The sequence below is a fragment of the Brassica rapa genome, chromosome A09, assembly GCF_000309985.2.
Source record: "Brassica rapa cultivar Chiifu-401-42 chromosome A09, CAAS_Brap_v3.01, whole genome shotgun sequence".
In the NCBI taxonomy this organism is placed as follows: Eukaryota; Viridiplantae; Streptophyta; class Magnoliopsida; order Brassicales; family Brassicaceae; genus Brassica; species Brassica rapa.
This window is the reverse complement of record NC_024803.2, coordinates 19,048,691-19,070,170: the sequence shown is the minus strand read 5'-3', so window position 1 is coordinate 19,070,170 and position 21,480 is coordinate 19,048,691. Positions and strand designations below refer to the sequence as shown.

General features: G+C 36.7%; 4 protein-coding genes and 1 long non-coding RNA gene across 7 annotated transcripts; 3 read left to right on the top strand and 2 right to left on the bottom strand.

The window, feature by feature from the left end:
* Positions 1-536: 536 nt before the first annotated feature.
* Positions 537-1,418, top strand: LOC117127732 (glutathione S-transferase T3-like). Its single transcript, XM_033278380.1, has one exon. The coding sequence runs from the start codon at positions 537-539 to the stop codon at positions 1,416-1,418; it is 882 nt and encodes a 293-aa protein (XP_033134271.1).
* A 1,248-nt stretch (positions 1,419-2,666) lies between these two features.
* Positions 2,667-3,941, top strand: LOC117127731 (putative nuclease HARBI1). Its single transcript, XM_033278378.1, has one exon. It carries the CDS (start codon positions 2,667-2,669, stop codon positions 3,939-3,941), a length of 1,275 nt encoding a protein of 424 aa, XP_033134269.1.
* A 37-nt stretch (positions 3,942-3,978) lies between these two features.
* Positions 3,979-11,190, bottom strand: LOC103833934 (FACT complex subunit SPT16). 3 transcript variants are annotated; one of them, XM_033279420.1, is made up of 5 exons: positions 11,064-11,190; positions 10,879-10,976; positions 10,024-10,379; positions 8,227-8,587; positions 3,979-7,362 (listed from the first exon to the last, which is right to left on the bottom strand). In XM_033279420.1, exon 5 carries the CDS (start codon positions 7,335-7,337, stop codon positions 4,443-4,445), a length of 2,895 nt encoding a protein of 964 aa, XP_033135311.1. In that variant the 5' UTR covers positions 7,338-7,362; positions 8,227-8,587; positions 10,024-10,379; positions 10,879-10,976; positions 11,064-11,190; the 3' UTR covers positions 3,979-4,442. The 3 variants fall into 3 exon arrangements, 2 of the variants coding, with proteins under 2 accessions (XP_033135311.1, XP_033135312.1); XM_033279421.1 differs by lacking the exons at positions 10,879-10,976; positions 11,064-11,190 and adding an exon at positions 7,959-7,983 and having other exon boundaries at positions 10,024-10,856; XR_004451121.1 differs by lacking the exons at positions 3,979-7,362; positions 8,227-8,587; positions 10,879-10,976; positions 11,064-11,190 and adding an exon at positions 8,884-9,268 and having other exon boundaries at positions 10,024-10,842.
* Positions 11,190-19,124, top strand: LOC103833967 (probable E3 ubiquitin-protein ligase XERICO). Its single transcript, XM_033279425.1, has 2 exons — positions 11,190-11,937; positions 11,970-19,124. Exon 2 carries the CDS (start codon positions 14,358-14,360, stop codon positions 14,637-14,639), a length of 282 nt encoding a protein of 93 aa, XP_033135316.1. The 5' UTR covers positions 11,190-11,937; positions 11,970-14,357; the 3' UTR covers positions 14,640-19,124.
* LOC117128029 lies at positions 18,127-21,352 on the bottom strand. Its single transcript, XR_004451122.1, has 2 exons — positions 19,473-21,352; positions 18,127-19,366 (listed from the first exon to the last, which is right to left on the bottom strand). It is a non-coding gene; the product is annotated as an uncharacterized LOC117128029 (long non-coding RNA).
* Positions 21,353-21,480: the final 128 nt, after the last annotated feature.

The following is a 21,480-nucleotide window of genomic DNA, read 5'->3' as shown; positions in this document are numbered from 1 at the left end:
TTGGTAGTTATTGCAATTGTACTTAGGTAATTATGGTTGTGTAATGTGAAGTTACTGAGATGTACTTGTGTAGTTAGCTCATTATGGTAGTATACTTAGATAATTATGGTTGCGTTTTCTTTCTCTGTTTGGTTTGCGACCAAAACTTTTAGATTGTATACTAGTTAAAGCATATAGTTTGTTTGCAAGGCCACACTTTCTTGGTAGTGTTGAGACCGTTTTCATTGTGACCAAAGCGTGTAGTTTCTTTGCAAGGCTAGTTTCTTTGGTAGTTAATGCAATTGTACTTAGGTAATTATGGTTGTGTAATGTGAAGTTACTGAGATGTACTTGTGTAGTTAGCTCATTATGGTAGTTTTAATTACCATTTTCTACTATTTAATCCTCCTTTCACAATATCGATTCTATGTCCATCTTCTTCTTTCTCTTTTCTCTGGTATAACTCTGTCTCATTCCTTTTTCTATTCTCTTTTCTCTGGTATAACTCTGTCTCATTCCTTTTTCTATTCTCTTTTCACTTCTATCTTCTTTTTTCTATGGATCCAAGGATTCCGTATAGCCAGTCTACTGGTTATACGGGCCTTCTTTACAGTCAACACGATAGTGTTAATGATGGAAACTCTCCTTTTGAGAGTTTTCCTTCTGGATCTTCACAGATCCCTCAATTCAGTTCTCAACAGGGTGAGGCTCCAACTCCACCCGCACATCCACCCGTAGAGCGTGGGAGGAGACACAAATGGACCCCAGCCGAGGACGAGATGCTGATCAGTGCCTGGTTAAATACTTCTAAGGACTCAATTGTAGGGAATAACCAAAAATCAGGCACTTTCTGGAAGCGAGTTGGAGATTATTTCTTCGCAGCTCTTTCTGGTGGAGATAGTGTTGAAAGCAGCGAGCATGTCCACTACAAGCAGAGGTGGCACAAAATAAGCAATGACACTTCCAAGTTTTGTGGTGCATTTGCGGCTGCTGAGAGACAGATATCTAGTGGTCAGCATGAGAACGATGTACTGAAGGTGGCCCATGAAATATTCTTCGCGGACCAGGGGTCCAAATTCACACTGGAGCATGCGTGGTGTGTGTTGAGGTTTGAGCAGAAATGGCTCAACCTCAACAGCACTAAAGCTCCTGATAGTTCTAAGAGGAAAACCGTTGAATCAGATTCCCAAACTACAACCACAAGTGTTGGTGAAGAAGAGATACGTCCTGAAGGTGTAAAGGCTGCAAAAGCTAAACGTAATGCAAATGGGAAGTCTGTTGATTACTATACGACGGTCCTTGAACTGAGGAAGGTGGATTTGGATAGGAAAGAAAAACTCCAGAAGCTAGCCATCTTAGACACTCTCCTAGCAAAAACCGGACCACTCACTGAGGCTGAAGAAGCAGCCAAAATCAAGCTCCTCGCCAAATATATTTAGAGAAATATCTCCTACAACCTTTGTGTGTCTTCTGTCAGTTTGTTTTTATGTTTTTAATGTGAACGGTGTTTATGTTTTTAAAGCTTTAGCCCTCCCGGTTGCTTTGTACTGAAACCTTTATCAATGAATCTATTATGTTTACTTGCAAACTTGTTCTTTACTTGCTTGTATGATGTTTATTTGCCCGTATGTTTCGCTACTATGAATGTCCATCTCTAACTTTTATTTTGTAATTTTTTGTATTTTTCAGATTACAAATGGGTCTTGATTACAGCTATTCACAACCTTCACAGGATGAGACGTTTGGTGGGGCTGAGACGGACAGTGAGTACAATGAAGTGGAATCTCTCATTCAGCAAGACCAAGCTCAGTTACACGAAGCTCTCATTCACCAACAGGAAGCTCTCATTCAGCGTGACCAAGCCCATGCGTTTGTGTACCCTCCGCAGCCGGAGGTTGAATTCGGATTTCCACAGATATGCTACTGTGGGAGTGAACCGAAGATAGCAACGTCTAGCATCGAACCAGGACGCAGATACTACACATGTAGAAATGCAAACGATGGAGAGTGTCATGTGTGGAAATGGTGGGACGAGGCTGTAATGGAGGAGATGCGAGCTAGGGATAGACACACACTTCAGTTAGCCGAGAAGGTAGATTCTATGACATTATTCAATGACCAGGCTACTGAGCAGAAGCTCGTTAGATTAGAGAACATGGTGTGTGAGTTGGCCAAGAATAAATCAAAGTGTAGCTTAGATTACTTCGTTCCGGTTATGGTTATGGTCTTTATTTTCATAGGTCTCATCATCGTATTTGTCTAATGTGTTATGGTTATGGGGAACTTCTTTGTAATGACTTCGGGTTGGTGATGTTATGGTTATGGAAACTCCTAACTAAAACTTCTTTGTAATGAACTTTTAGTAATGACTTCTTTGTAATGACTTCGGGTTGGTGATGTTATGGTTATGGAAACTCCTATGCACGTTTTAAATTCAGAAGAAGTGAACCTAAAAAGTAGTTGAAAATGTCATGAGGCAAACACGTTGTGTAACTAAAAAGTAGTTGAAATGTTCACAAGACAAACAATGGACAATCACAAGATTGTAACTTCATGAACCTATAAATGTGACGGATATTCTCGTTAAAATTATAACTTCTCTACTTCCTTCTTATACTAAAAAGAAAATTACAACTCCTCTGCTTCCAACCTTATATTAAAAACATTGCCTTCTTTTTTTATTCAAAATGGCTTCTTCTTCACATTATCATTATAACCAAAATGACGATGATGATGATCCATTTGAAAATATTTTTGAAGATTTCTTAGAAATCCCAGATATTCTTCCCAAACCGAGAGAGCGAAAAACACGTATCTTTATTGAGAGAAACCGGGAAGAAGGCCAGGACCAGCTTTGGAATGATTATTTTAGCGAGACTCCCACATTCCCGCACAATATTTTTCGGAGACGGTTTCGAATGAACAAGACATTGTTCTTGCGTATTGTGCATCGTCTCGAGCAAGAAGTGGATTATTTTAAACCTTCAGAAGATGCAACCGGTCGGTCTAGCCTAACCGCGCTCCAAAAATGTACCGCAGCTATTCGTCAGTTGGCGTATGGTGGTGGGGCTGACACCGTTGACGAATATGTCCGACTAGGTGAAACCACAGCTAGAAAATGTTTGCACCATTTTACCAACGCGATCATCCACTTGTTTGGTGATGAATACCTTAGATCTCCTACTCCGGAGGATCTGCAAAGACTACTTTATATTGGGGAACAACGTGGATTTCCGGGAATGGTTGGAAGCATCGACTGTATGCATTGGGAGTGGAAGAATTGCCCTGCCGCTTGGAAAGGAATGTATTCACGAGGAACCGGAAAACCGACAATTGTGCTGGAGGCGGTTGCTGACTACGACCTTTGGATATGGCACGCGTTTTTTGGAGCACCAGGTACTATGAACGATCTTAATATTCTTGATCGATCACCTGTTTTTGATGACGTTATTAACGGAATAGCACCACAAGTCAACTTCTATGTTAATGGTCATCCATACCATTTGGCCTATTATCTCACTGATGGGATTTATCCTGACTGGGCGACTTTTATTCAATCTATCCGTCTACCACAAAGTGAGAAACATTCATTATTTGCTAAAACCCAAGAAGCTGTTAGGAAAGATGTGGAACGTGCCTTTGGAGTCCTGCAAGCTAGATTTGCAGTCGTCAGAAATCCATCTAATTTATGGGATAAACACAAAATAGGAAATATTATGAGAGCATGTATCATCCTCCATAATATGATTGTCGAGGATGAACGGGCAGAAAGGACACAATATGTGGTTCCTGGATATGAAGAAAGTGAAGAGGAAAGATTTTCCGTCAATATGCCTTCGCCACTCGGTAATACAATGGATCGTCGAACAAACGTTCGCAATAGACAAGCCCATCATAATTTAAAAAATGATTTGATTGAAAATATTTGGACTAAATTTAGGCATCTTCCAAATAACATGTAATTTTTAAGTTTTTGAATTTAATAAAATGTTTGTTGTAATTTTTTTTTTAATTTAATGTTAAACTTCTCTTTTATGTTTTATTTAAAATGTATCTTTTATATCTAATCACACATTAAAATAAATAATATAAAATATGCTAAGGACTTTTTTTGTCCTACCAATAATCAACAAAATTAAAAAAGTCCTTATGCATTTGTCCCTAAGTAAAAAATAATACTATTTTATTCTAAGGACAAAATTAAGTAGAACCAATAATGTTGCCCTTAGAGAACAAAGACCACATTACTTTAGTTGTCGGAAGACAAGATTGGTTTTCTAGAGAAGTGGAATATATTTGTAATATTTCTTCTTTGCTAAATCATAGTTGTGAACGATGATATAAATTAATGTAAGAAAAAGGATTATTACAAAAAACAATTGTAACCTAAACATACTCTAGTCCATTATTTTTTCTAGGAATCGAACTGATAATCGTCCCCAAGTCTCTTACATTTATCTTCTTCAGTAGTCCTCTTCTTCTTCTTCTTCTTCTTCTTCTTGGTCCTCTGACTCGCTCTCAGAATCCTCATCCTCCGACTCAGACTCAGACTCAGACTCATCCTCTGCATCTGGTGGCTCATAGCCTTGGTCTGACTCCTCAGGTTCTGAATCGCTTCTTTCCAAGTTCAAAAACTCCCAACCTCCATCGTCTATAAAGCCCTGAGGATCATCCGTGATTCTCTTGAGGATCGGTCTCCACATGAGATTCGCTTTGCTCTCGTAGTACTTAATATCGATAGCGTCAAGCCACTTCTTTATCCCTTCTAGAGAAGTTGTGTCGATTGCGTTGATCTTGAGGACATCTTTCTTGAAGTCCTTGAAGAGTATGGCCATGTCGAAGCTCGTGTTCCCAAACACGACTCTCTCGAGATTCACAATCTCAACCTCACTCAGACTAACCACCAAAAACGGGGCTTCGGTGAGCATAACCAAACAGCTCGATGTCGGGACGATGAAAACACGTGCCTTGTCCGTGACGCCAGAGAAACCAAGCTCTCTCAACGGTTGTTCAAACTCAAGAGCACTGACACGTGTTGCGAAATGATTGAAATCCACGTTGATCTTGTTTTTCCTATCGCGCTCCCTCTGCTCTTCGTGAATCTCGTCTGGGTCATAGGCCGATGATGATGATGATCTCCTTCCACCACCGCCTAGAGACTGCACAGCATCCATCACCTCCACGTAAAACTGGATGTCCTTTGTCTTCTTGTTTCCCACCATGATGTGGTTGTGCAAGTGGAAATGCAGTATCGTGAGCATCTCCTTCTCAGCCGGCTGGAGAAACGCATGTTTTACGTTTGCAAACAGGACATCTACCCTCTCATTAGGCCTAGTCGTTGAGTATCTGAAACCATTGGCATGAGCTTCGAGTGCCCCAGGAACCCTCTTCCGACCACTAAACTGCGGGCGGATCCACAGACCAGACAGCCTGAGGGGTCTGAACTTGTTTCCTGCAAGCTGAAGCTTCTCCTGGTTCACCAGTGTTCCCCTTTCAATTCTTTCAGACTCTCGGGCATTGACTTGCCGTCTAAGGGTCTTAATCGCCTGAACCACTTCACTGCTACGCTTTGAATCCTTGGACCGGAACGAAACCTCTTTAAGGTATATAGCACCCTGGTTTTTCAAAGTTGTACCCGGGACACTGAAAATAATACGGATGCTATCCTGCTGGTTCGAGACTCTTCTTATCGTCGACACATGGAATGGAACCATGCCACCATAGATGGGTAACAATACAGCCTCCTTCTTCTGATCAACCTGGATCATCATCAAATCACGAGGTTGAGGCACATCGTTAACGTTCTTGTAGGCGACCGAATCAGTTGAAGTCTTTGCAGTAGAACCGGAGCTGTCGTCACCAGCAAGCCTTCTGACAGTTTCTTCATTCTTCCGGCGTGCAAGCTCTGCCTGGTGCTGCTTCCGCATCCGCAGCTCGTCTTTCGAGACCACATGATTATTATTATATGATCTGAGAGATGTCTTGTTGATGAAGTAGCTCTCAGGACCGCTGGTCCTTGCCTTCTTCCTGCAGGGCTTCTCTTCTTTGTCGTAACTCACATCTCTAACAAGTTTGGAGCACTTGCCCGTCAAAATCTCAGGATCCTCATCTTTAACAATAACAGTGTCGGCCAGAAAAAGAGAGAATGTCTTCTTCTTGCTCTCACATTCCATGTTCTGGAAACCAAGTGAGACATTAAACGCCATCTGTGGTCTCAACACTTTATCATTCCTTGCATTGATGTTTAATCCAGACTCTCGGAACTCAAGACCGATACCAGTCCCAGCAGATTTAGTCAGCTTGTCAACCAACTCAGGGGCTTCCTTTTCAACCACGGAAAGTGCAGCTTGATAGACACTGCTTAACTTTCTTCCTGGCCTCATAGCATTAATAGCAGCCTCATGTGCCTCGAGAAGAACTTCATAAGCCTTGCTCTGGAGATTAGTTGCATCTACTAGGTATGTCCTGGCCACGTTAGAGCAATAACTATTGTACCGAGCACCAACACCACATATAATGATGCTCCCTGGATCGTAAGCGAGCAGATCATCATTGCTTACAGCACTAGGCTTGAGATCAAACTTGCCTCGACTTTGAAATATAGGAGGGTAGCATATGTCAACACACTCTGGCCTCAGCTTCACACCGGCTTTCGTCGGATCAAGTATCGCTTTCTCCGTGAGACGCATCAGCAGAGAGTGGGTGACATCTCGCTCCTCATCAATGACCTTCTCAAGTTTTGGAACAACAACATTTTTCATCACGCTGGAGGCAAGATACGCTGCTTTCTTCACATTAATAATCTCTGTTCCGTCTTTAGCAGCAAAGAGATCAGACAACCCCGCAGTGATATCAACAAACTGAAACTCAGCATTCTTTAACCTCGCAGCCCACGTCTCGAGAAGCTTACCTTCAGGAGCCTCACGAGCAATGTGTCCCACAACTTGGGACTCCTTTCCATCACGGATGGCACGGAGTACAGCATCCATCTGCCCATTTCCATCATCACCTTTAGCCTTTGCATGCATGACAACATCTATCCCCAACTCATCATGTGCAGGTTGTTTCACAACTTCAAGCAGAGTTGCTATTTTCTTGCCACACAAGAAATGGATCTGCTTTGAGGCGAAGACCATTATAGTGTCAGAAAACTCATACCCAAGAAGCCAAATATGTAAAGCAGAGGACTTCAGGTAGCGAAGATCATTAGTAGCAGGATGTGTAGCTACGGCAAGAGCGTCCGCAGATCCCCATAGGTCTGCAATGTGCTCATTCCAGTGTGCATACAAGGCTCTTGTACGTGTGATGAACTTCATGACATCAATGACGTAGGTATCACCGTTCCTTGAGTCTCCCATCTTTTAGATTCCAGCCGCAACTTATCTGAGGAAAAAAAAAAATTATCTGAGAAAAGAAGTGCAAAGCCCTGGAGTTTTCATTAATCAGGGAGAAAACAAAAAAGCTTGCATTCATTGATTTGATCACAAATTGAAAAGAAACAATAAATTGACTAAACACAATCTCATGAAGTGTCCAGAAAAAATACAACAGACTCCAAAGGGAGAATGAAGGCATCAGATTTTAGGGTTTCATAGATTGAAACTAGGTTTAATTTTAAACTTGGTGAACGCCACCAACCCAGAAAAAAAGAAGTTAGGGTAGAAAATAAAATCAAATAAAATCTCAAATTAAAGTCAGAGATACGAACAGAAGCACGCCGAAACCCAACAGAGAAAAACAAAACGATTAATTAATTAATTAATTATTGGAAAAATGCTGCAAAGTCATAACGGATGGAGTGAGAAATATCAAATATCACGGCAGATTGAAGGAGACAGTGAATCGACGAAACACAAACTTATGAAATATCAAAAAATACAATAATCTCCATAAATAAAAAGAAAAAAAAAAGGAAACTTTAGAACTTTTTTTGGGAAGGCTACTTAATGTAGTTTAAAATAGTGTGAAGATAAACAAACCTCGAATTAGAAGCACGGTGAAGTCCTAAAAAATGAAGAACAGAGAAAAAAATAACAAAACGATTAATTACTGGAAAAATGCTGCGAAATCATCATAATGGATAAAGTGAAGAACATGATTGTAGATACAGATTCAAATCAAAGAACAAAAAAAAACGAGACTTAAATCAATTGAATCCGAAATTAAGAAGAATAAGTGTAGGGAAAATCAAGCGATTTACGTTTTACTTATAATGGTGATGAACGGAGAAATCAAGGAGATACTTACTTGATGAAGGGGAACTAAGAACGTAGTAAGCTCCACGCGGCAGCGTTTAACCCTCGAAAAACAGAGTTCCGGCGACGTCTCGTGAGAGAGAGTAAGAGCTTTAGAGAGAAAAGAGTGACCAAAGAGAAAAGGAATGGTTATTTTGAGAGGCAATTCAGTACTTATATGGAAAGTATCGGGCCCCGCTTGGTTTTCTTTCTTTTTTGCATAAACACCGACTTTAACGAACGGCCTTATCTTTATTGGGCCTAAAGGGTAACTAATAAAGTCCATTAACACCCCCTTGTGTTCTCCGCGTAGAGAGACCGTTGCATGTTTAAAAATATCTTCATTGACGCGCTTATATATATGGCCAATTTGGCTGGAAATACATGAAAGAGAAGTTAATTAGGAGTTCATGCAAACCAAAAGAGCTATAGTAGGCATATCCAGCTTAGATACACATGTCATGTCTTGTCAGACAAAAACGACATTTTGTCTCATATAATTCGAACAGATCAAATTCCCACGTGTTTGACACACAATGCAGCAACCATAATAATATAAATTGTTACTTATTTACACTTAGCCCTTAAAATTCTCCTTATTAGATGAATAAGACGAAAGTTTGTAATATAGAAACTATGTCAGAATTTGAACGAAATCAAACACACAGGAACACATTTTAACAGCCTCGTTAATACCAAAAAAAATCCATATAAACACATTTCTCAACAGAATGCATGATCACCAGTACCAAATACCAACAAAAACATTTTTATTCCACCTCTTAATCTTATAAAAAGATAGCGCCAACAACAATAACATGAAACAAAACGAAACGAAGCAAACCAAATAGAGAAGCAAATCAATATTGCCTCACCCGTACGAGTAAACAGAGCAAGCTGGCCACTCAAGCCTATACTTTGTGCTTGTACAACTTCAATACTTTTAACCCACCAGACCATAAAGACCATGTTATCCTTAGCTTCCTTTTCCAGTGATGATTTGTTCGAGGGGTATAAGGACACCCATTGATCGTAACTTACTACACCAGGTTCCTCTTTAAAAAAAAAATCAAACATAGAAAACCATTTACGAAGGACTGATGTATAGAAGTTTGTTCCCTACCACAACTATAGTCAAAACACTCCAACCACTTCCAGTACTAACTCAAGTAAAACCCTCTCATTAACGAAACCTTTTTGAGAGGCTGCAACCTTATGAACAAAATACAACTTTGCCAAATATTTGCTAAGCAAAAAGATAGAACACCAAGACACCAGTAGAAAATCTTATTCATTTTTCTTAAGCTCTTGAAGAGGAGCAGCAACAGAACCAATATTAAACCCTGGGTCATAACCCGACAACAGGGAAATAAGAAAAATAGTAGCATAGTTTCAAGTTCTACGCACCTCCACCAGCAGTTGTCTAAAGTCAAACAAGAAACCAAAGAAATAGATTTTGTAGCCAAAACGAGAAACCAAAACGAGAAACACCATTTATTCCATTCGTTAATGAAATTAAAAATGCTCAAAGAGCTCAAATCATCAATGAAACTCAGCAGTGTATGGTTTAAACATAAACTCAACAATGTACGAGGATCCTGCAATTGAGGAAACAAATGTCTAAAATTCCATAGCCAAGTAGAGTTCAAATCATCTGTATTTTCTCGTGATACTACTTTCCCAAGCTCTCCTATAAACACGTAGCTTCCTCATGAAACCAGCATAGCCACATCTAATACCATTTACAATTCCTTGCAAGTCTGATATCTGATCCATAACAAGATAGGAAAGCTTAAAGTTCTCAGTATACCTTGCTCAAATGATGATTGCCTCCAACATTCCATTTCCGCTCTGAAACCCATTATCGCCCAAAGATCCGATCTTTCCTTCAATTTCCATAGAATCCCAAAGAGAGGCCCTTATCTGGAATTGAATCGCAAATCGCCGAATCCTTTTCCAGCTCGTACTCGGTCTACTTGATTCGTTTTCCATCCTCTTCCCCGTCCCCTGAACGCTTCCTTTCCTCGCGCAATGTAAGAGAGACATGATCCTGATGAAGATCCTTGTTAACCCCTGAAAAAACCTTGCAGAATCCCCAAATCCAATCGAGCGCCGCCATCTAAAAACCTAGATCTTGAGTCACCTTTTTCTATCGCCATTTTTTTTCTGTCGAATATGTATTTTATTAATAAAAAATAGAAGGGTGTCAGAGATATTTTCCATACCTATAGCATAACGATGATGTCGATTACTAGGTTATAGGGGTACTTGTGGGATATATGGAAAGTGAAACAGTAGGTTTCCAATCACCTAAATAATTTTAATATCGTGTATATCAAGTGCAATTACCCTATATATATTTACTAGTGTTACTTCCGTGCTATGCACAGACCAAATATCTTATATTTTTAATTATTTTATTATAATTTTAAATTTAAATAATTAGTATTTTACACATAAGAACCATATATAATATTGAAGCAAATATGCTAAAACTGTTTTACAAAATATCTGATTTTCTAAAATATAGATAGGCTCATATATGTTTGTAAGCATTTAATGTTATCATGAGTCTACAACATATTTTTAGAAAACAAACTACTATTTACGCAAACACTCATCAACTTCATACGAAACATAATTTTAGAAATCAAAATTTGTGTACCTTTTTATCCAAAATTCCGAGAGACAAGTACACTAATTTCCAGTTTTTGAAATTAATTGAGCTGGAAAATAGCAATATATTCCAGTGGCATCTTCAACCTAAATTTTGCAGATACAGAGAAAGGATTATGTATTAGAGAAAAAGAAAAGACTTTTTCTAAGAAAATTGATAGAAAAAACATAAACCTGCAGCAGAGCTCTTTGGTTACACTCAAATTCATGATCTCTTTATGATCTCTTTTTACATCTGTTCTCTCCATTTATAGAAAATATGTAAAGAACGTAATTTTTGTTGCACATGGATGGGTAAAACGTAATCCTTCATAAAAACGTGAACTTTATATTATTGTTGCAGGAAAACTTAAGATATATAACAATGGAACACTTACTTTTTCTTTTTGATGATGTGCTGTAGAGTGTAGACACGATGCAACAATGCACTGATTGTTTTTAGGGAAGTTTACTAAAATGACACAAATTAATTGTGTTATTACTAGAATGACTCATATTTTTTGAAAATTATTAGAATATTTTTATGGTCGAAACTGTCCCTACCCATAGTTATAACAAAAGAAAAATATTACCAAAATGTCCTTACCAATTTTTCGTTGGCAGATTTATTTTGTTATAAAAAATAAATCTATCGAGTAATAAGTCTATTTATAAAATCTGTATAGAAAAATAAATCTGTTGTTATATTGGTGTCAGATTTTCTTACAAACGTCAGATTTGTTTTCACAACAGAGTTAATTATCCGATTTAAATAGATAACAGATTTTTAAAGATATGTCTAGCGACTGAAGTAGCATATTTGTTATAAATAGTAGATTTTTGTGGCCAATTTATTTTTTTCTGTACCGACTTATTTTTTTCTGTTAGACTTATTTTCTGATGGCAGAGTTATATGTCTGACTTAAAAGTGTTGGCAGACTTTTTATTTTATATGGTGGCAGGCTTTTAATTTATGTTGTGGCAGATTTATTGACAGAAATTGAGTTTATATAAGCCAAACTTAATTTAATGTTCAATTTCAACCGGGTTTACATTAATTTTGAATTTGGTTTAGTTTAGGTTAATTAAGATCAGAATTAGGTATCAAATTATGAAGTATCAACAACTCTAAGTTCTTTCGTTTGACGTCTTTTTTTGTATATGTATACATTTAGAATTGTCTCACGTATCATTGTCCAAGTTTCTTTCATCACCTGTAGCATAAGGTCTGGATTTAACTTAGTCCACGATTATTTTGTCACTACAAATATGCTTCTATAAATAGTGTTACTAGGGTCAAAGTAAATAAAAAAATCTGTGTGAGATTCTTGATGAAATTATAAGAGCGGGAGTAACAACACTCCCGGTTGGCATATACAATAATCCGACTAAAGAACATCAGCTCGCGTACTGGAATACTTGTACATCCAATACAAAAAAAACAACAAAAAAACTACATAAGCAGTTTTTAAAACAACATGCATACTACTTAGCAAACTTAAGGAACCTCCTCATAGATTTCTACAGCCATCTTCAGATGTACAACTGGAATAATATCGTCGTTCAAACCGTTAAACAGTCAATATACTTCAAAGTGTATAAACCCACAGTCTCCGAGGTTCAGATCTTGCGGTATGTTCTTCTGTCTTTGCACCCTGAACTGATTCTCACTTTTCTTCCACATTTTAGGAGACGACATCTAACTTAGCAATGCCGACAACATTCTTTTTCTAAAAGAAACCAAAAATATGAAAAGCCAGAAGTGAACTGAGAAAGAACAAGATATTAGCACAAGAACCACAATTAGTGTACCTTATAAGTCGATTAAGGAAAACTGTTTCTACATTAGAATTGTAGAACACATAATGAATAAGTGAGTTACCATCTTTTTTTTGATCAAAGTGAGTTACTATCATGACTAAAATAACTGAAACTGTTAATGCAAATATACTAAATTTGCAGAACACATAAAACTAAGAAACCCAATCTGAGAAAGGACTAGAACTGCAACAAGCGACTGGTCCCTGCACCCAGATCTTCAACACTGATGCAGGATATGCCAATCAAAGACAAATTCAACTAAGTGATGAAAACAGAGGCCCCGCTGGACGTGGAACCACCGAGCCGGACTCAAACCCCACCGGACAGTTAGATTCACCATCGTCCACAGGCGGATAGATCACGCCCTGACGACGAACTCGACCTCACTGGTAACAAGGCAGAAACCAACCGTCGCTCAACCACACCATATCACCATTGAGAGAAGTTCCATCACCTTCCAGTACATCCGAAGACCTTAAAACTACAGAAGTCGATTAAAAGTAAAGAGGACTCATAGAAGACTTCTCACAGCACAGGTAAGAGCACCGCCGCCAGAAAAAAAGTATCAGACGAAACGGAGAGACGCGAGAGAGGAACAATATTTTTTAGGTCTGTTTTAGATATAATGCTTCTAATTTTTCGAAAATAATGTAAAATGACAGCACCTTAAAAAAGATTTCAAGGGTATTTGTGTATTTTGACCTTCAGTGAAAGTTATTCTGGTAATTATAAAATAATATGCATTAGTTTAGTCATTACAAGTAAAATATGTGTCATTTTAGGTAATTTCCCATGTTTTTAAACCAAAAAAAAAATGCACTGATTGTTTGTTCTATGTAAAGTTTAGCCCTGAGTACAATTTAGAGAACATTAACCTTGATCACCATGTGTCAAAACTTAGAGTCTCACCTTTGAAACCACGATGCTTTGTAGATACAATGGAGAGAAGAAAGTAATTTAATTTATATTAGAGATGAAGAAACAGTTTTATACCAAAAAGAAAAAGAAAACAGTTTCAAAATATATGAGTAACGTGGGATGGGTTTTTGAGAAAAATTAGGAATATAGGTAGTTGAATATTTGAATTGCTGAAATATAGGAAAAAAAATAATTGATTTAAAAAATTTTGCAAGTGTTAAATTTTTTTAATTGTTTTTTAAAAAAATTCCACATGTCAATACCTGATTCGCCAGGCGACTTGCGCTTTAGTATATAAGGGATGTATATACACTAATCACAATTTCACAATTGCTTAGAAAATCAATTCTCTCTTTAAGCGTTATGTCGTCAAGCATGAATGTTCCACAAGTTGAAGTTAGTATCGACAGAAGGAGAGTCCCCCCCTCGGTAGGATACACATCAAACAATGTCCGCATCATGATCAACACTTGCTTTCACGAGGTTCTTGAAAACCTTACCACCCGTCAGTGAACGCTAACCGGCCGGTTCGTTTTGCTCTCCCCACCAGTTCTTATCGATTTCAATCTCTCTAGTTTAAGCAACAGTTACATCCAAGAGCTTCTCCGAGATAATCTTGCTCCTGGCCACCATTGGTTATGCGAAGATTTGGCCGCGGATATCTCATCGGAAGCGGAGGAGTTAGGTTTTGGACGTAATGGATTTAGCTTGACCTTCTCCATCGAAATCACTTACGAGAGGGTTGTGGCCATGTATGATCCTCCTCCAGACGAGGGATTGTTTTTGAGAGCTGTGCTATCGAAGTTGGTTGTGCTAGGGAAGATAGATAGAGAGGAGCATGAGAGTTTGACGAATATGGAAACAGAGTCGCCGTGTTCGATTTGTCTCGACAATCTCTATGGTTCTTCTTCGATACATGGTTCCGCCACACTGATGAACTGTTCTCATGTCTTCCATGAACGTTGTCTCTCGGATTGGCTTCAACAGAAAAACACATGCCCCATGTGTCGGACTGTGTTGTACAATTGCTGATTTTGGAAACACATGGGGATCGAAACTAGGGTTTTCATGTACTGATTTCGCAACGTGGGTCACATGCGAGTCAAATTGTTAAAGTGTTATTTTGATATTAAATTTAGAAACTGTAGTTTTACAATTGGAGTGGCTTCCAACATATTTTTCAGGGTTCTCAGTGATCATACTCTTTGTCTTTCTCTTTTTCTCTGGTAGACCAAGACTCAAAACTACATAAATTTTCTTAGTATTTTTACCAAAAAGTTTCATAGTATTCTTACCCTACAATTCCTGTAAAATCGAGATACAGCGAAAACACAAGGCACAAAATAATTCCAAGAACTCGTATATTTTTTATAAGAAATCCTTTACACAATTAATCTCTTACAGATTTGTTTGATCCGAATTACACAACTCGACACGGATCAATTTCTAACAAACTCAACTTACTTGACTCAACACCTGTTGATCAAGTCTACCAATTCACTCAGCTATGAAACCTCAAAACCCTTTGTGTTTCTCTCTGAGAATTACAACATGAAAGCTCTAACCCTAATTTTAGGTAAAGCCACCATATATATTAAATAATATTTTCCTATTATCTAATATAATATTTCATATATTTTAGCATCACCAAATATTCCAATTTGTGATCTAATAACATTCCTTTAATGCTTATTTCGTCAACCAAGCATGTGGAAATATCACACATCATCGCATCTTGACGTTTCCTTTTTATTCTCCGTAGCATGTGTCACACATTACTCTCCATGTGTAACACATGTACACGAACCAAAACTCCACCACAGCAGCAACCTATCAAGCTCCAAGTTCTTGAGCTTACATTCTCCCCCTTTTTCACTGAGTTTTACAACTCAAGCTCAATAACCTCTAAGCACAATATGCATCATACATCCCATCAAAGTATTAACTTAAACTCCCCCTGAATCAAGTACCATTTCCCCTGCTTAAGTGGAAAACTCTGTGAAAAACTTCATGATACTTGTTGGACCATCAAAACCCTCAACTCCGTCTACGCCATCGAACTGGTTCTTCAAGTTCAGTATATTGATCAACCATTCGAATGTATGACACATTGGTATGCTCGTGTGAGACACCTTTCGTAAACTTGGGATACAGATCCTTCTTAGCTATCCATACATATCCATACCTTCTAGGTTCCACATAACAAAGGTTCATCCTCCAAGCTCGCTTAATCTGGTGTCTTCGAGAATAACATAAATCAACCTTATGACCATGATTCCCACAAAACAAACAACCATTCCTCCTAGTTATTGCAGGCTTTGGAGAGTGTAGTTTTGTCTGAGCATTAGGTTCTTTTTTCACAGGTGCAGATGTATGTCTTTTCTCAGCTTTCGAGCTACTTTCAGGATTAGTTGGAATACCTTTTACAAACTTGATAACATCAACTGGAATAGCTTGATATTTTGGAGCAGCACCCTTGTATCCTAAGCCCCAATTCACCTTTGGAGGTTGTCCAACTGATAATATATGATCTAAACTTTCAGATCCTCTGTTCAGCATCCTTAACTTTTTGTAATTTTTACTGAGTTCTCTTTACAGCAGCTGACTTTTCTCGCGTTCCTCATTCAATAGGTGTTTCGTCTGATCATATTTAGTCTCCATACTCTTATGATTGTATGCCTGCTTAGAGGTTTTCTTCTGTGAACTATGTGGATCAGACTCCTCTTCTTTTGACACTCCAGTCTAAGATTTATTGTTGGTTTCCAACTCTAGAATGTTCACTTTTGCTTTCAGCATTGTTGTATCTTTGATCAGCTGAATATTTTCTTCACTGAGTTTAGCAAATTGACCAAACAGAACCTGATACTCAGCTAGAAGATCCACATCTATATCACTTTCTGCATCACTATGTGACACATCGGAGTTGGTGTGTGACACACACGACGCACGAAATTCACCTTTAATGATGTCTTTTTCAGACCCCATAGCTCTATGAAGAGCCACGAAATTTAGAGCATCTTCTTTTCTTTCTGGTTTTTTATCATTCCAAATTCTCCTCATCTTCATCTTTTTGTGTGTTCACACAATCTGATTTTATGTGCCCATAACCATTACATCCATTGCACTTGATTTTGTTTCTCTTGAATGATGGACAATCTGTTTTGACATGTCCAATACCATGACAGTTAAAACACACCGCTCCCTGCATTTTATTTTTTTCTTCTTCTCTAGACAGTCTGTCGTTGGACATCTTATACAAGAGATTCATGGTTTCTTCAAGTTTCTGAATCATCAGGTGAATAGATTCTTCAAGTTTTTGAGCTCTTTGGATGTCTTCATCAACTGTAACTGTAGAGTCTTGAGCAGGCTTTGAAAACTTAGATTCCAGTTCCATCTCCTCAGCCTTTAATATCCCTACTACCTCAGCAAACTTGAGTTCATCAGTGTTCATCGTCAAGTTTATTGCTGCTTTATGTGCTGCAAACTTAGTAGGCAAACATCGCAAAAACTTCTTCACCAATTTTGCATCTTCGTATTTTTTACCTAAAACTTGTGATTCATTGGCTATGGAGCTAAGCTTTGCACTGAAATCTCCTATCTTCTCATCATCAGTCATCCTTGTGTCTTCAAACTGTGATGCAAGCAAATCCAATCTTATCCTCCTAACTTTCGCAGTACCCTCAAAAGCATTTTGTAGTATATCCCAAGCCTCCTTAGCTGATTCACATCCCTGTATAAGCTCAAATTGCTTTCCATCTACAGAACTGAAGATTGTATCCAGTGCTTTCGCATTAAACCTTGAAAGTTTTTTCTTTGTTGCAGTCTACTTTGTCTTCGGTTTAAGTGTCTTCAAGCCATCTTCTTGCATCACACACGGTTCTTCCCATCCAGATTGAACAACTGTCCAGATATCTTCATCAGCTCCACGTAAGTTTGCTCTCATTCTCACTTTCCAGTACCCATAATTCACATCATTCAGCAATAACATATTATTTGCCAAAATCGCCATATTCTCTTCTCAGGATCTCACCTTGGTTCGAAGAACTCTTCTTCGTTTAGATGTCCCGCTCTGATACCAATTGTAAAATCGAGATACAGCGAAAACACAAGGCACAAAGTAATTCCAAGAACTCGTATATCTTTTATTAGAAATCCTTTACACAATCTCTTACAGATTTGTTTGATCCGAATTACACAACTCGACACGGATCGATTTCTAACAAACTCAACTTACTTGACTCAACACCTGTTGATCAAGTCTACTAATTCACTCAGATATGAAACCCCAAAACCCTTTGTGTTTCTCTCTGAGAATTACAACATGAAAGCTCTAACCCTAATTTTAGGTAAAGCCACCATATATATTAAATAATATTTTCCTATTATCTAATATAATATTTCTTATATTTTAGCATCACCAAATATTCCAATTTGTGATTTAATAACATACCTTTAATGCTTATTTCGTCAACCAAGCATATGGAAATATCACACATCATCGCATCTTGACGTTTCTTTTTTATTCTCCGAAGCATGTGTCACACATTACTCTCCATGTGTAACACATGTACACGAACCAAAACTCCACCACAGCAGCAACCTATCAAGCTCCAAGTTCTTGAGCTTACAATTCCATCAAGAAATATTACGAGAAAAACGTATAGAATCACAAACACGAAGAAAAACAAGAAAATCGTATGAGTCTTTGTGAAATGTAAACCAAGAAATATGTTTTAACCCAATTTCTTATGAAACAACAAAGAACAGAATCACTAGATTAGACGATGCGGGTAACTGCAGCATGTATAGAATCAGCAAGTTGAGGCATTGTCTTTGAGCTTAGACCTGTCATGCTTAACCTCTTGAAATACACAATTCTCATTATAATTGATAAGCTTTTAAATGGACAAATAAATTTAACATCTAGCATAATTTTCTCTCTTATCTTGGAAATACTAATTCAATTTTAGCATGTAGATCGAATCGTACTTATAATCTTGGGAGATGAATCTAGATTCTTAAATATCAATGGAGATTCATATCCAACATATATTCTAATATCACTTGAAAATCAATACAATTAAAACATAAGCATAAAGTTGAACCCAACTTACTTGTTGGTTAAAAAATTTAAAAGTACTATATAATATAATTAATATCCCTACATTATCCTTAAGCCGAATGAATTTATATATAACAAAACCACTAAATTCTCCTCTTATTTATGGTAAGAATTGATGTCAAAAAAATTATGGTAAAAATTTAAATGAGGTGATTATTAGTGATATTTCTTATTAAGTGATATTATTTGTAGTAACAAATATTAATGTCTCTTGATCTTAACTTATTTAACCAAAAATAATATTTTTAATTAGGTTGTTAACACACATCTTAGTTTTCCTCCAACGATTTAAATTTATATATTCACAATACTAGCAAATAAATATTTTGAAATATTCCTTATACGATCCGACATCTTTAAACTTATTCCTCAAACAATATAAATAACAAAACAAACTAATATTGTCATATATAAAATAAATTTTGGTTTTCTCTTATATTATTTTCTTCGTTTTTTCAAATAGTAAAAAAATTGTGAAAGAATGCTGTTCATGAACAAAAGGCCGAGTTAAATAAGATACCTGAGAACCAAGAAGGAGCATATCCACTACTCCCATGAGCTCTCCACCACGGTGGACATTCCTGGCCTCCCATAAATGGAGCAACCGGACTTAAACAGTGGAGGAGTAGCGGCCCGTCTGCAGATCGGAGAGAAAGACTGAAACTTTAGCCATATCTTACAGTGGTAGTTTACTGGTTAGCTTAGAAGAATGAGAGGATGATATTCTAATAAGGAAATCGTACCTTTCCAGAAATAGCATTGAATAGGAATCATGTGTGAGAGATTAATGGAGAGTTTTAAGATAATTATTCGTAACAGGTATGTTTTTGTCTCTGAGGAAGAAAATGAAAGAGCTATTACGAAGACCTAACCGACACAAGTTCTGGAGAGGCAACGAAGAAGAACACGGTTTAACTGAAACGTGGCGCTTCATCTAAGGTGGAGACAACAAAAGGCCATATATGATAATAAACCCAAACGAATTGCACAGAAGACCAAAGTAAACACGAAGCCCAGATTAGAAGGACACGTGCACAACTCTATTAATGAAACGCAGCATACCACTTTTGGAGGACACGTGGCGCGTCCAGAATCACTGAATTTCTGACGTGGATGGCTTAAGAGTGAGGGAAACACTATTATATATAAACACTATTAAATATCCGGTCACAGTAGAATCGCATACGTTAATTCTGTTTTTTTTTAAATCAGAATTGAGACACAAGCAAATATACAAATGATGAAGTCCGGTTACCATTTTTTCTTTTAAAGTCCGGTTAAGATTGCTACATATAAGAAAACGATATATACACACACACACACAAAATATTTATCCTTAATAAGTCCAAACAAAACAAACATCTCTAGAACTGTAATTTTACAATTGTAGTGGCTCACAACATATTTTTCAGGGTTCTCAATGATCGTACTATTTGTCTTTCTCTTTCTTCTCTTGTAAACCAAGACTCAAAGCTACATAAACTTTTTTAGTATTTTTACCCTACAATTCCATCAAACCATGAATTTTAAATTTGCAAACATATTAGTCTTTCATAATCACGTCTCTTTATTAAATTTTTCTACTTCCATAAGACATGTTAGGTTGACTCTTTCGCTTCGCAAGTCTGACTCCACTTGTAGGACTTCTCTCACACATTCAATTTTGTTGAACAACTAGGAAAATATCTGCGCTACGCTGCGGATAAGAATTATAAAAATGTATCAATACCCACAATTAACGATTTCTTATTTTCTTTGGTTGAATAATTGAATTTTGCATGTTAATGTATACGCATGTTATAGTTTGTCTTACTGATTTTGCTACTCTTCTTGGCATAAGTTTACTAACAATTGAAATTTGTCCCATGACTCCCATCTTTGTTTTAAAGTTGAATTTTTTTGTATGTTTAAAGTTTGAGAGGTAACATTTTATGATAGTTTTAGAGTTATAGGATGTTTTGTAAATTTTGACCACCTCACAATTACAAAATAATGTTGTTATTGCATAAATATAATTAGATTTTGTAATCATGAGATTTGACATTTTATTATAAATTTTGGAATCCTTGTAGTTTTATTTAGAATTCGTCATAAAATATTACTTAAGCAAAATATCATGGGTTTAACAAAGAAAATAACTCAAAAACAATGAAAAGGATACATAGACATATTTGTAGAAAGTCGAACTACGTTTCACCTAAGTTATCATTTAATAGCAACAAACATATTATCACCATATTAAAATATAGAATGTCTCATAATAAGATAATAATTTTAAAATGATATTGGAAAAATTCCATAAATAGATTTTTTTATAAACTTCTAACGAAATTAGCAGAAAAAATCTCAAAATATCACATTAAATAAAAAGACTAAATATAAATCAGAAACTCTAACTACAATCTCACCCCTAAATCTCTATACTATTATTTGCGAAGTAAATTTTAGCAATAGAGCTCTCACATTAAAAGTTAGAGCGGTTAATATCTATATTACCCTTAATGAATTTATATATAATTAACTATATAATAAAAAACGAATTTCTATTAATAATATTATTATTAATTTTAAAAAAGATAATTCTTATATATTTTGTTGTTATCTTAAAACATATTTTTAATTATAAAATTTAAAACCCTTAATGAATTTTATATATAATTAATTACATAATTAAAAACGAATTTTATTTTATAATATTCGATTTTTTAAAATAAGATAATTCTTATATATTGTGTTGTTATCTTAATTTTT

Bases quoted from the DNA above. Each gene is read 5' to 3' on its own strand.
- LOC103833967 (XM_033279425.1), top strand. From the start codon at position 14,358: ATGTATGATCCTCCTCCAGACGAGGGATTGTTTTTGAGAGCTGTGCTA.
- LOC117127731 (XM_033278378.1), top strand. From the start codon at position 2,667: ATGGCTTCTTCTTCACATTATCATTATAACCAAAATGACGATGATGAT.
- LOC103833934 (XM_033279420.1), bottom strand. From the start codon at position 7,337: ATGGGAGACTCAAGGAACGGTGATACCTACGTCATTGATGTCATGAAG.
- LOC117127732 (XM_033278380.1), top strand. From the start codon at position 537: ATGGATCCAAGGATTCCGTATAGCCAGTCTACTGGTTATACGGGCCTT.